General features: G+C 37.9%; 1 protein-coding gene across 1 annotated transcript; it reads right to left on the reverse strand.

Annotated features, from left to right (window-relative positions):
• Positions 1–446: 446 nt before the first annotated feature.
• On the reverse strand, positions 447–9941 carry LOC306851836 (putative lipid scramblase CLPTM1). Its single transcript, XM_079388292.1, has 14 exons — positions 9864–9941; positions 6846–6967; positions 6007–6130; positions 5713–5871; positions 5424–5541; positions 5177–5262; positions 4869–4989; positions 4517–4761; positions 3898–3991; positions 3605–3795; positions 3410–3505; positions 3175–3310; positions 1758–1925; positions 447–1657 (listed from the first exon to the last, which is right to left on the reverse strand). The coding sequence occupies exons 1-14, from the start codon at positions 9915–9917 to the stop codon at positions 1479–1481; spliced, it is 1893 nt and encodes a 630-aa protein (XP_079244418.1). The 5' UTR covers positions 9918–9941; the 3' UTR covers positions 447–1478.
• Between the last annotated feature and the right edge of the window lie 3977 nt (positions 9942–13918).

Raw genomic sequence — 13918 nt, forward strand, 5'->3', positions numbered from 1 at the left:
TCTTTTCTTTTTCATGGCCAACGTTTTTATTTCTTAATTATAAAAACACCACAAATAGGCAAAAAGTAAGCTTTGTTTTTGCCCAAGATGTCCGCTAATTTGTATTAGTTTATACCAAAACCAGCCTGTTTAAGCAATTCTCCTATTACTATTTTAATATTAATATATTTCATATTACTATTTAAATATAAAAATGTAGTTATGGTCATAAAAGTCTTTTCATGGAAAAACCCCTAAATATTTTTAAGGCAGAGAGATTTGTGCTAAACCAAGCATGCACTTCATATGGTGTAATCAAATGTTTAACTTTTCCCCTGATTCATTAAGTGGTTTCGGTTTAAAATCTTTGCCAAATTTACCATACATATTTTATATCATCACACCTTTAAAAAGCCAAATATGCAAGTGCACAACTCTAGAGACATGAATAAAACAATGTCCACTTTAAACTGCACTTATGCTTTACTATAAACATGAGTGATCAAATTTTGGAACGTACCACAAAAAAAGCCTAATCAATTCAGTACGGCACCAAAACTTTTTTTGACAAAATGGACAAACCAGGCATTTAATCTCACGCATTCTTGGACGGTCGACGTGTCGAGTCGAACCGGACACGACACATGGTGGTCCAGCCGTGGAGTGTGAATGTAATGAAACTAGTTCTCAGTGAGAGGACTGGCAATTCAGCTATTGCTAGATAAGTTGACATCAGCATGAATAAGTTTTACAAGCTGAGATGCTGTACAGTTTTAGAACAGACAAAAGAAAATTCAGAGGCTTAAAAAGAAAATCATGATCATAGTTATTAATATTAATATAATTATATATTAATACCTACAAGGCTGTTATTTTTTTTTTTTTGTTCAGGTTTGCAACATCAATTCTGGTTTAAAAACGTGAAAAGTCTCTGTCTCGCACACAGGTAGCATTTGAACAGAATTGGCTGTTTTTTTTTTTTCTTGGCCACCTCCGTCCTACACTACACAACTGCTTCCTGTACCCCTTCACACATGGAACGAACAGAAAATAAGTACACAGAATCAGGAGACCAGCGAGGCTGCATTGAGCCTCTTTTCCTCGCTCTTGTCCTTCAAAAAACAAAATGATATGTACTGCAATCGCCCTATTCACTCCAGCCAATAGGATTTAATTATGGACCACCTAACCCTTCAAATTATTAGTGTTACCAACCCAAAAATATACAATACAGTACATCACATTTTACTTCACTTTGACTGCAAAAATATGGGAGACTGAAAAAGAATGATTTTAGGAAGTCTACATTAAATATATATTTTTTTCCTGTGGATCCCATACAGAGGAGGAACGCTGAACTGAACTTTTTTTTCCTGCAGTCTTTTACATAATACCATTAATCCAGTTCCCTTCCCTGACAATTAAACATAAACTCAGCCTTGAAGATGCCTTGTCACACCTTCACAAGACCAGAGGGCAAGGGAGGGGGTTAAAAGGGGTTAATCATTCTTCTTCTCCCCCTCTGATTTATCTGTGATGGCAGCGGTTGTGTCAGCAGCTGCTGGCTGGGCTGGGCTGTCCCTGCTCTGGTCCACTCCACTGGTCCCGAACTCATTCATACGGTTGGGATCCACTCTGTAAATCCAGCGCTGATACAGATAGATGAAGAAGACCACATCTGTGAAGAAATGGTGGTACATCAAATTAATAATAGATATTATTAACATGACACTACACTGAAGCAATCACACTGAGAAATTCAAAGTATAAGCACATACCATCTCTGAGACAACCTATTCTGTACATCATTGGCATCTTGATGACGAAGGCAAACAAGTCATCTATAAAGGTATTCAGGGCCTTGTAGGTGAGCATCCTCCAGGGAAGATGGGCTACTGACTTCATCTTGTAGTTGATGAAGAGCTGCGGTGTCATGGTGATGAACCCTTTAGGAAAAACAAAGCATTTATAATTCAAAACATGGCAAATGGATGGATTTTTTTTTTTTTTTACAGTTCAACATGTCATAAGAACTAATGAAAAGTAGTAAGGATGTGGGAAACAACAATTTAAAATCAGTGGGACACCTGGTACAACTAGTCTGTCTTGAGGACGCACTCAGGGGTCTTAAGATTCTTTTTTCTCTTTTTAAATAACTACTTACTTTACTTTAACTTAAAAGTAAAAAAATAACTAGAACACTTTTTAATGTCACATGTCAACGGAAAACTGCAATGCTCCTGGTGGGAAGCTAAAATTTGTGTTGCTTTAGCAGTTGCATTAAATTTACATTCACAAATTTCCCTAAAATGTTTTTTATTACCATTCAAATGGTCTAAAAGCTCAGGCAAAGCATGTTGTCAGTATGCTAATTAAAGCATTAGTTACTTAGTTAACCATTGTGAAGGATCTATAGAACATTTGAATGAGTGGTAGACAGTGATTTGACTAAATATTTCTGAATGACTGACATTTAGTAATTTTTTAAAGATGAAATATTTGATTTCAGCACTAATAGCATCAGCAAACAGAATTTCACACTAAAGTTCCAATAGCTCCTATAACAGTCAAGCATGGCATTAGTGACGCCAAAGTCATGGGGTTGATTCCCAGGGAAAAGCGTAACTTGATACAAATGTATATCTTGAATGCAAGGCAGGTCACTTTGAATAAAACAAGGTTTCTGTGGGTTTTATGAGGATAAATTTAATACTTTTAAGTAAGGAAAGATGCAAAAAAATATATATTGTTTTTGAAGTGAGAATATGTCATTGAGTAAATCATGGGGTATTTTTAAGACATAAAGACCCACAGAAGCCCTGATAAAAGCATCTGTCCAACTGCATAGATGTAAAGTACAAACTAACTCAGAACATGGCAAAAAGCTATTTCTGAGGGTTAAAAAAAATTTTCTTGTTACTTTCACTCTAAAATCCATTAAATATGAATGTGTGTCAACACGCATTCACGCCCCTCAGGCTTATGACTGGATTTCACACGTGACAGCGTTCTCTCCTTATTCTATTTACAGAACTGTAGAAAATCCTTTGGTCCTTGAAGGTGAAAAAGTGGAATTCCACTTTGTGAGTTTTTCCTCAAGCATCTAGTCACTGATTTTAATTTTCCACAGACTCTGAGCATTTGTGTGTTTATCAGAATGTAGCCACTGCAAACATGAAGTGAAGTTACACTTACCGAAGGTTAACAAGAACCCATAAAGCATACTGAGCACCCAAGAGTACCAGCCTTTGTGTTCCACATATAATAAGCTATAAACTGCGTAGCACCCAAAGAGAGGGTACAACAGCCAGGACAGATACTTAAAAGCCATCTGGGGAAAAAACAAAACAAAACAGGCATTTCTCAAACTTTAAATAAATTATGTGTATTTGATGAATCACCTGTAAATTGCAGCTAAAAAGTCTCTTACGTCATCATAGATTTTTGTTGAAGACTTCACATATGTGGACTTGTCTTTGAATGTCAATCGTGGGATAATTCCAGCAATCCTATTCTCTCTGTCCAGCTAGAAAAAGAAAACAAGAATCAACATCGAGATCCAAGAATTCAAGCCTAGCCATTCAACTAAAGTCATCCAAAGTGCCTGGCAGTGGCATCATCTCACCCTGACGTCCATGACTTTGGTAATCTTCCAGAAGTCGATGAGCAGACCGATGAATACGCTGACCTGGACGACAAAATTGGTCTCGTTGTCCAGGATATAGAGCAGCACTACCAGAGACTGGAACACCCCGAATATGATGGAGCGCACAGACAGCCCCTCCAGAGACTGACGGCTGTTCCAGAACTGGATATCTGCAAAGAACGGGAAGTGAGAGACGTGGCGTGGCGCAGCTCAGACACCAGAACCCACAAGTCTCAATCAATTACCACAAACATCCATCAGTATTTATTTACCATTCTTGAACGCCAAGAACTCAAAAATGCTGTGGACGATGGAAACAACGATGGTTAGTCCCAGGAGGTAGGGGTTGGTCTCAAGTAGAGCCACCTGTTGAGACAATAAGCAATTTTTATTTTTAACAAAACATTTTAATGGCATTTCTCAAAGTAGTTACATTGCTTGTAATCTTAACATTACATCACTAATTAATCGTCATGATTTAAGCTCAGAAGATTATCTGCTTGCCAAGACTGTTTCGTGTCTAAGTGTCTACTCATTTCAATTGAAAATACTACCTGAGCAGGTGTTTGAGCACTACTGAACACTTTTTTCTTATTACAACCAATACAGATTGGTTGTAATACATTTTATTTTTGCATTTTACCACAACAGCTAAATCTATTTGACAATGAAAAACCATATGCACTATCAAAGCTTTATTAATCTGCTAAATATGCTCACAATTTTATCATTAACATAATTTTTTTCCTAAATGGCTTAAGTTACCTAAAAATACATTTTTATTTTGGACTATTTAAAAAAATATTGGTAAACATTTTAATGGTAAAGAAATCGCGTCTCTCACTTGGATCTCTAAACCAATAAAAGTATTTTCTTGAGTGCAGTACAAACCTTAACAGAATCCTGGTCCTCATCTGACTGCTCGTAAGTTTCCTCTCCCAGGAAGTTCCAGGGGGAGCGGGCATTCTGGGCGGCATATAACTGCCAGCGCCACAAGGAGAGGGGGCAGTAGGTGAACCGGAGGGGCAGATTCTGCAGGGTATCGTTTATGGGGTAATAGTCCTTCTGCAGGTTCCAGTAGTCATTGAAATAAACAATGGGATAGTAGTCTCCGCTGACTGCATCAAACTTTACATCTGAGAGGAACAAAAGTGCTCAAGTTAACCAGGGGTGATTCTAGATTCATCTAAGGCTTAAGTCGTTTCAAAAACATAAGAAGTTTAGCACCAAAAAAAAAACCTACGCTGGTCAAGAGGTGGGGGGACAGAGCCTTTCACCCAAGCTGTGTGATCGTCTACCATGTTGACAGTGAGGTTGGGATGCCAATGGGATATGATCTCCACCGGCCCATGACTCTCAGCCCGCTGGGAATGTACAAACATAAAACTTTAGAAACTTCACAACATACATGTCCTTCACTAAAAAGGAAATCCCTGAATGCACAGGAATGAGTGCCATGGGGAAGAAGATGGCAGACAAACCAAGATCAACACCGATTAACTTATTTCAATGAGGCAAATCTCAAATTGTTTTTTTCCCCCAACAACTTACCTTGATCATTTCTGGATCAGCTTCGGTTTCTCCCGTCAGCAAGTTTTTGGTCTTAAGGAACTTCCTCCTCTTGTATTTGTTGAGCACTGTTGAAGAGGAAGCGTGTGAAAACGGGCTCTAGGCTTTAAAGAGGGTTCACCCATGCCCTGATAATGTGTTATTTTAGGCCTGCTGACACAGTGAAACGTGTGAGCAGCAAAAACACAAATGTCACAGCAAGTAATAACCAAAAACTGGAAACACTCACTTCGAGTGGTATGGACCGTGGACAGCCTGCGGTACTGGACCTTGCGTTTGGGGTCTGGGTGGAAGCCACTCTTGGTGAAGTAAATGTGGATGTATATAGAACCGTTCTGCTTCACACTCTGTACAAACAAACAGAGATGGACTATCAGCAAATCATGCCAAAAAGTGTATTCTTAGATTTCGATAGTTCCACTAAACATATACAATCAAAAATCAATGTTACTTCTTACAAAACCATGCATCTCTCATATCTATTCCATTCACATTTATAGAAAGCTTTTGCGTCCAACCTCAGAGAGGTCCAGCTCTTGATAATGCTCATAGCAGCCATCTCCCGACTCCCCTGTGGTCCAATCTCCATAAACCAGATCTTGCTGGTACCAGAACAGTGCTTCTGTATTGTTAAAATCTGTAAATATCTCATCCTCAGAGATATATACATATAAATCCTGTGAAGAGACAGGTAACAGAATTATCAAAGCAGCTACAAACCAGATCTTACTGAGAATTTGGTTATGTGCTTGATTAGATATCCTGCTTATGTAGTTATATATGTAAAAGATTCGATTTTTGATTATGAATACCATAAGGGTGTCCTTGGGGAAGAGGTTTCGGCTGGGCAATCGTGGAGCTCCAGCGGGAGTGTTGGGATCTGGAGTTGATGGACCTCTGCGGAACCAGCTACTTATAGCCCAGATGATAAAAATCCTGGGTGATACACAAGCACAAGAGCAGACTCACATTAGACTTCACCCCATGATATTCAGAAAACATAATCCCAAAACTCATGATGCAATACTGTTGCCTTACACTATCATCTATGGTAAGAGACAGATTTTAAAAAGTTTGTTCGTTTCTTTTTGTGAAAAACAGCCTCTAGCAGCCCACCTTAAATATGAGTAAAGTGAATTTATAGAAATATTACTGGAGAAGGTAATTACTTTTAATTGTGACAATAAGCTTTATATATTGCATAAGTATGAAATGTTAACATAAGTTAACATAAAATCCCCTGACATCAATTAGAGCACCCAGAACAGCTCAAGCGTTGAGTTGCTTTCCTCTCACGGGATGTCTGTTGAGTAATACAGATCCTTAGGGCTCATACTGGGGTTGTTACAATATCAAAACTTCAGAAGGTAATTCCAGCCAAAGTTGACAATTATCAAACCTATTTTGATACTACAGAAACCCTGGAGATGTCATTCGAATGCACTGAAAAACAGCAAACCTAGCTCAAACACAATACCAAATTATCTATAATAAGTTACCAATCACATCACTAAGTTATACAATAGTCAAAAACAAACCACCTCTGTCAAATAAAGACCGAAATGCAGAAGGCTCTTAAAGTACATATCAAAACAAGGAAAAAAACAATTATAGAGCTAAACAACCATTTAGGTGCACAATAAGGACTCACCTGAAGAGGACACCTTTAATCACCTGCCAGGCATTGGGCTGCTGTTGCTGTTGCTGTTGTTCTTGTGCAGTCGCACCTGTCTGAGCTACCTGACCTGAGGCAGCTGCCCCATTACTGCTCACCTGCACAGAATATTTGTGATGAACAAAATTACTATATATAAAGATCTAGTATTCACGGTGATATAAAGATGGAACAGATCGGTTTCAGAGCTCTGATCCTTTTTTTGCAACCGTTCTAGCTTGTTCCTGTTCTTTTAATTGGTGATAAGCTAAAAGCAATTTGCCAGGGAAAACTATTTAGATTTGACACACTACTGAACAGGGTAAATATTAAACTTAAATCTTTTTGAGCATGGAATTACTTCTGACTGGATTTAGGTAAACTAAATGGAAGCAGAAGATAGGGATCTGATTTACAATGATTCTGGTTACAGTCCAGATGTCTAAAGATTAGAAATAACAGCTCTGAGATAACAATAGGTCCAAAAAGGCCTGCCACTAAGATCGGGATGGGGTCAAAACATAAGGCCAAAAAATATAGAATACAGTAACATATCAACAAACTTATAAATTATGGTACGTATGCAACAACATGCGAAATCGACTTTTGGATGCTATCAACGTCTGTGCTTACATACTTGCGTAGAGCATACAATGGAGAGATATAAATTATTTGATCCCCTGCTGATTTTGTACGTTTACCCACTGACAAAGAAATGATCAGTCTATAATTTTAATGGTAGGCTTACTTGAACAGACAGAATAACAACAAACAATCCTGAAAAATGCATTTAAAAAAGCTATAAATTGATTTGCATTTTAATGAGTCAAATAAGTATTTGATCAATCAGCAAGATTTCTGGCTTCCAGGTGTCTTTTATACAGGTAAGGAGCTGAGATTAGGAGCACTCTCTTAAAGGGAGTGCTCCTGATCTCAAGTTTGTTACCTGTATAAAAGACACCTGTCCACAGAAGCAATCAATCAATCAAATTCCAAACTCTCCACCATGGCCAAGACAAAAGAGCTGTCCAAGGATGTCAGGGACAAGATTGTAGACCTACACAAGGCTGGAATGGGCTACAAGACCATCGCCAAGCAGCTTGGTGAGAAAGTGACAACAGTTGGTGTGATTATTCGCAAATGAAAGAAACACAAAATAACTCAATCTCCCTTGGTCTGGGGCTCCATGCAAGATCTCACTTCGTGGAGTTTCAATGATCATGAGAACGGTGAGGAATCAGCCCAGAACTACACGGGAGGATCTTGTCAATGATCTCAAGTCAGCTGGGACCATAGTCACCAAGAAAACAATTGGTAACACACTACGCCGTGAAGGACTGAATTCCTGCAGCTCCCGCAAGGTCCCCCTGCTCAAGAAAGCACATGCACAGGCCCATCTGAAGTTTTCCAATGATTCAGAGGAGAACTGGGTGCAAGTGTTGTGGTCAGATGAGACCAAAATCGATCTCTTTGGCATCAACTCAACTCACTGTGTTTGGAGGAGGAGGAATGCTGCCTATGACCCCAAGAACACCATCCCTACCATCAAACATGGAGGTGGAAACATTATGATTTGGGGGTGTTTTTCTGCTAAGGGGACAGGACAACTGCACCTCATCAAAGGGACGATGGACAGGGCCATGTACCGTCAGGGACAGGACATTGAAAATGGGTCGTGGATGGGTATTCCAGCATGACAATGACCCAAAACACACAGCCAGGCAACAAAGGAGTGGCTCAAGAAGAAGCACATTAAGGTCCTGGAGTGGTCTAGCCAAACATCAGCCTCGGAACTTTAATGACTTGGAAAGGATCTGCAAAGAGGAGTGGGACAAAATCCCTCCTGAGATGTGTGCAAACCTGGTGGCCAACTATAAGAAACATGGAGTAAGACACCAAATGAAATACAAAGGACATCAGACCAGTTTTCTGTGTTTCCCATAAAATTAAGAATCTTGAGATTTCAAAAGAAATGCTGGGAAACCATTAGCCACTTGTTTACATTTGTCAGTCCACCCTGTTTTGGAAAAAGGTTACTAAACCTGAGTGATGTTTATGATTGATACCACCTATATGACCTTTATAACCTGTGTAATCAGTAACCACAGGGTTATTCATCCAAATAAGTGAAGCTAACATTGCCATCAAAGCTACTTAATCCAGCATCAGGCCAATAGCAAGTTCTCACTCTTGATCTGCTATCCTGAGGGTTTAGGTCTAACTCCACCAAAAATAATTAACCAAAGTCTTCATGTTCACTAGAAAATAACAGCAGGAGCATGGCTGCAATAAATCTCTGAAAGAAAGCACATCTCTAATAGCAGGACTGATCACCCCGGACTTAAACCTATTACCCAAGTAGCTGACTGCATGCTATAGCCTAATCATTACAAAACTTCTGACCACCACTAAGTTACAGTTCCTCTGTCTACACAAAGACACGTGCTGTTTTGTCACTATAAGGTCTAGCTGACGGATTAATAGGACTGCACAATACTGCCATCTTTAAACTGCTTTGACATGTGAAGCTAACAGAAGAGCTAGGCAGCTAGTTAGCCGGCATGCTAACACTGATCAACTCAGGCATCAGCTCATAACACAAGGGCCGTCTGTAATAGAGGCTGCCTAGACAGCGTTTAAGGGCATCAAAGACGGGTTCAAACATGATGAAGCCCAAAAATGCTGTCAAGGAAAGTAGCCGTGTGCTAGGCTTTGAAACACAGTCGGTGTGATAGATAAACTGAATAAATTAAGCTTTTTTCTGTTTTGTAAAAATGAGATGTGCCGGTAAAAAATAAACCACACAATCAGACAGACCCTTCGTGACTCAGGCAGCATTTCTGCCCCAATGCAGGCTGAATTAAAGGGGTCGCTGATTCAGACCGGCAATCTGGTTTTCTTCTTTAAAACTGACACGAAACAAGAATTTACTTTCGTGAACGTGTGGACTACATGAAAGCTGTTCGTTGACACGTTAATTTAAAGGCTACACTTTATCATTTCGGCTATTCTTACCTCTCCGTTGCTTACGGACAACTGCTGTGTTGCTTGAGCCTCCTGCGCCGCCATCTTACCCGTCTCTATCGCACACTGTAATGTGGTGGGATGTAATCTGAAGTTTCGCGAGATTTCCTGTTTGGGAACTACGCGAACCGGTTCTTTCAAACAGTTCAAAAACGTAATGAATTTTGTAATAATTAATTATATATATGTTATGTATTATATATATTTTGTGATAATATATTTATAAATATATTATAATTTTTACAATATATTTGTATATTTTGTAATAATTATATATTTATTTATTTATAGTTGCATTGTGATTTTATGTCTCAGATGTCTCAGTTCATTTTATTGATTCCATGATTCAGCTCTTATATACACACAAATGCACACAGCAAGGCTATTTGGGAATTTTTATTTAGTTTAGATTTTAAAAAAATATTATTTAGTTTAGACTTGTTTTAAAAAAAAATAATTTGCTTCCCTTTTCTTGAACAGCGATGTGATTAAACAAACTAAATCATTTATCTTGAAACATAAGCACATGGCCGAATATGGGCACACATGCATGCAAGTTGCCTTTCTCCAATATAATAAAAATAATAAATATAGCTGCAAGCAACAATGACGGGGCCAAGCACTACATAAGCAAGCATGAGTCCAACTGCAGAAATTAGTAATTGAAGGCATTTTAAGATTATTGTAGTCCAAATGGCTGAAAAATCATTTAAAACTACAAATAATATGATTGATTGACTTTTCACCTTTGACCAACAGGTAACACCGTTATCAAATTGATGTGGTGTGTTCTGTGTGAGGTGACAATGGCACACACAAAGTTTGTTGTCAATACCCCAAATCATTGCAGAGATACGGCCTCAAGTGTCATTTTGGCATCATGTTTCAAATTCGTTGTTGTGGTATGTGAAAACAGTTTTGTCTATCAACACAAAATCCATAACTTTTTGTCAGCATGGTCTGAAGATGATTCTATTTTTACGGTCTAGGAGGAGTTTGAAAAAGTAGGTTATTAAAGAAAATCAAGAAGAAATTTGATCATCTATGGCAACATTGGTATGACTGTTCTCAGCATGACCCAAGGAATCTATTAATAACAGTCTCATTAGGCAAAATTCACAGAAAGCTATTAGCATTTATTTGACATTTCATTGTAACTTTTGATCACAAGGTGGAACTGTCTCAAAACGTTTTGAGTACTTTCAGGTCATGGTCTCCATGGTACATATAAAGTTCCGTAATGGTACAGCAATGCATTCGTAAAATATAGCATTTTATAGCATAATGCTCTATTATATAATCAATGGCAATTTCATGTTTTGTTCAATTATAGCGCCACCAAGAGGCACAATCCCACCAAATTGTTTATGTGTCCGAGTGTGCCCATACATATGTGTATCAAATTTGGTGAAAAATCTAATTTTGTTTTGGGGTTATAGACATATTTGTGTGTAAGTAGATGAAAAATGCCATTGTTGGTATTTTTGTTCCACTTTCTATCAAAATTTTGGCAATTGGGCATTAGCTTAGCCGGACGCTAAGTTTACGAATTTCCTACGGTTTTGTGTCGATCGGAGTAACGGTTTCTAAGATATTGGCAAATGTTTTTTAAGCTCTACAATGCAACACTACACAAACCATAAGGGAAAATCTGGCAAGTTTGATATCGCTGGACTCCTTAACGATTCAGGAGTCTAAAAATGTAACTCTCGTGAAAACAAGTCGACCCCACTCAAAGTTAAAAGCATGTGAAAATTTGATTTTACCACTAGGTGGCGCGGTTGCGAAACTTCTCAGGCTCCTTCAGGGCATCGTGCTGATTACCCATACCAAGTTTCGTAACGATACGTTAATGCGTTCGTAAAATATAGCATTTTACTACAAAATTCAACATGGCCGATGCCCAAAATGGCTGATATGGGAATATATGGGCTGATATTGGATATTGTTGGACTCGGCATGATGCAACGAATCTAAAGAGACCATTTTTATGATTTTTGGCCAAACCATTCACAAGTTATAAGCAAAAATATGCATTTTTCATACTACTAGACTGCAGGTCGCCTCAGGTCATGCTTGTTATAACACACACCAAGTTTCGTGTCAATACGCCATACCCTTGCGGAGATATAGCCTCAGATCCATTTTTGCGTGCTTTTCTGCGAATTCGTTAGTGTGGTTTTCGAGAACGCTTGGATGAATCGACTTGAATTGCATAACTTTTTGCCAGCATGGTCTGTAGATGATCTGAGCAAATGTTGGTGAGAATCGGACGAACTGTCTAGGACGAGTTCGACAAAGTAGGTTTTACGAAAAAACTAAACCTTACGATTTTTGAATTTTGGACTTGATTCGACTCAGCTTGAGCCAAGGATTTTCATTTTGTGGCTTACGGTTCAAAAGTTATTAACATAACAAAATTTTAATTTTGGACTAGCGGTGGCGCTAGAGAGTTTGAGTTAGAGACTCCAAATTTGCTGTGGTTACTATTGACACTATCATCTATCAGTGTGCCAAATTTTACAACTTTCCCTGAAGCAGTTCTATGGGCTGCCATAGAGGCGATGGCGGAAGAAGAATGATAAGAAGAATCCTAACGCATATAATATACACACCTTCGGTGCTTGGCCCCTAATAATAATAATCTCGAATATTAGATTTCTTCTTCCTTCATTTTATTGGCGGTTGGCAAACTAACTTATAGTGCATTTCCGCCACCTTCTGAGATGGAGTGTGGAGCAACAATGAAGAGTATAGTAACAAGAAAAAAAATATATATATATATATATATATATTCAAATTCTTTTAATTACATTTGTGACCTTTACAAATTCTAATAATAACTTGAAAACTCAATTAGAATTATTCAATAAATTCTGAATTGATAACCCACTTAAACCTATATCCTTAATTAGATTTTCTAGTTTTAGCCTTTCATTTCTATATCTGGTGCATTCTAACAGAACATGCTCTACTGTCTCTGGTTTTTTACAATTATTACATAAACCTGACTCATGTTTCCTATAACATTTGAAGAATGATTAAGAGCCGTATGACCTATACGAAGATGCGAAATAACCACATCTTCCCTCCTATTTCCACAAACCACTCTCTTATGACCTACTTCTCTTTGAATTCGGTACAAGTGTCTTCCCTTTCCCTCCTTACCCCATCTCTCTTGCCAGTAGCCTTTAATTACTCTTTTAATTATTCCTTTAACCTCAAATTTGCTTAAAGGAATATTAAGTCATATTTCAGTATTTTTTTAATGTCTTCTTAGCTAAAATACCTGCTTTTTCGTTTCCTTCCACCCCAACATGAGCCGGAACCCAAACAAAATAAAATTTTTCCTTTGATTTTGAAAGCTATTTAATAAGTGAAGGATTTCTATTAGAATATCTTCTCTTGAAGTTGATTTGCCATACATAATACTTAATAACACTGAATATGAATCTGAACATATTACCACATTTTTATGATCAAGTTCTCTACCCACTGAACTGCTAACATAATTGCAATCATCTCTGCTGTATAAACTGACAAATGATCTGAAATCCTTTTACTTATTGTATTAACTCTGGAATAACAACAGCTGATGCTATTCGATTAGACACTGGATCGTTTGATCCATCTGTATATATATATTTAAACAATGATTATACTCCATGTCCAAATATTGTCTCACTGCCAACGCCTTTAACATATATTTTTGTTTTTCCAAAATTATGTTTTTCAACTGAAGGTCAACTACTGGTGTCATATATAACCATATAGGGACAGTAGGTACTACTATCGTTGGACTTACATCCCATTCTCTGTGCCTCCTTATCTGCAATCCAGCTTTCCACCGAATAGTAGATTTGTAATAGGTTACTCGATAAAGCCATAGGCTAAATATTGGCTAAGTACAAAAATGGTAAAAACATAGGTTCTTTTTATCTTCACATTCCACAAATCTAAAATCAAAATCCTTCATTAGCTAAATAACGCAAAAAAGTTTAATACAATGTCCCAGCACCATTTCCAGAGAAATGAGATCAGATACA

The sequence above is a fragment of the Barbus barbus genome (assembly GCF_936440315.1).
Source record: "Barbus barbus genome assembly, chromosome: 31".
Taxonomy (NCBI): Eukaryota; Metazoa; Chordata; class Actinopteri; order Cypriniformes; family Cyprinidae; genus Barbus; species Barbus barbus.

What these genes read in the sequence shown, in the direction of transcription:
- LOC306851836 (XM_079388292.1), bottom strand. Translation starts at nt 9,917, where the DNA reads ATGGCGGCGCAGGAGGCTCAAGCAACACAGCAGTTGTCCGTAAGCAAC. An exon ending in TGTCCGTAAGCAACGGAGAG is followed by an intron (nt 6,968 to 9,863) that starts GTAAGAATAGCC and finishes TATTCTGTGCAG; the next exon opens with GTGAGCAGTAATGGGGCAGC. An exon ending in AATAGGTTGTCTCAGAGATG is followed by an intron (nt 1,658 to 1,757) that starts GTATGTGCTTAT and finishes ATTTCTTCACAG; the next exon opens with ATGTGGTCTTCTTCATCTAT.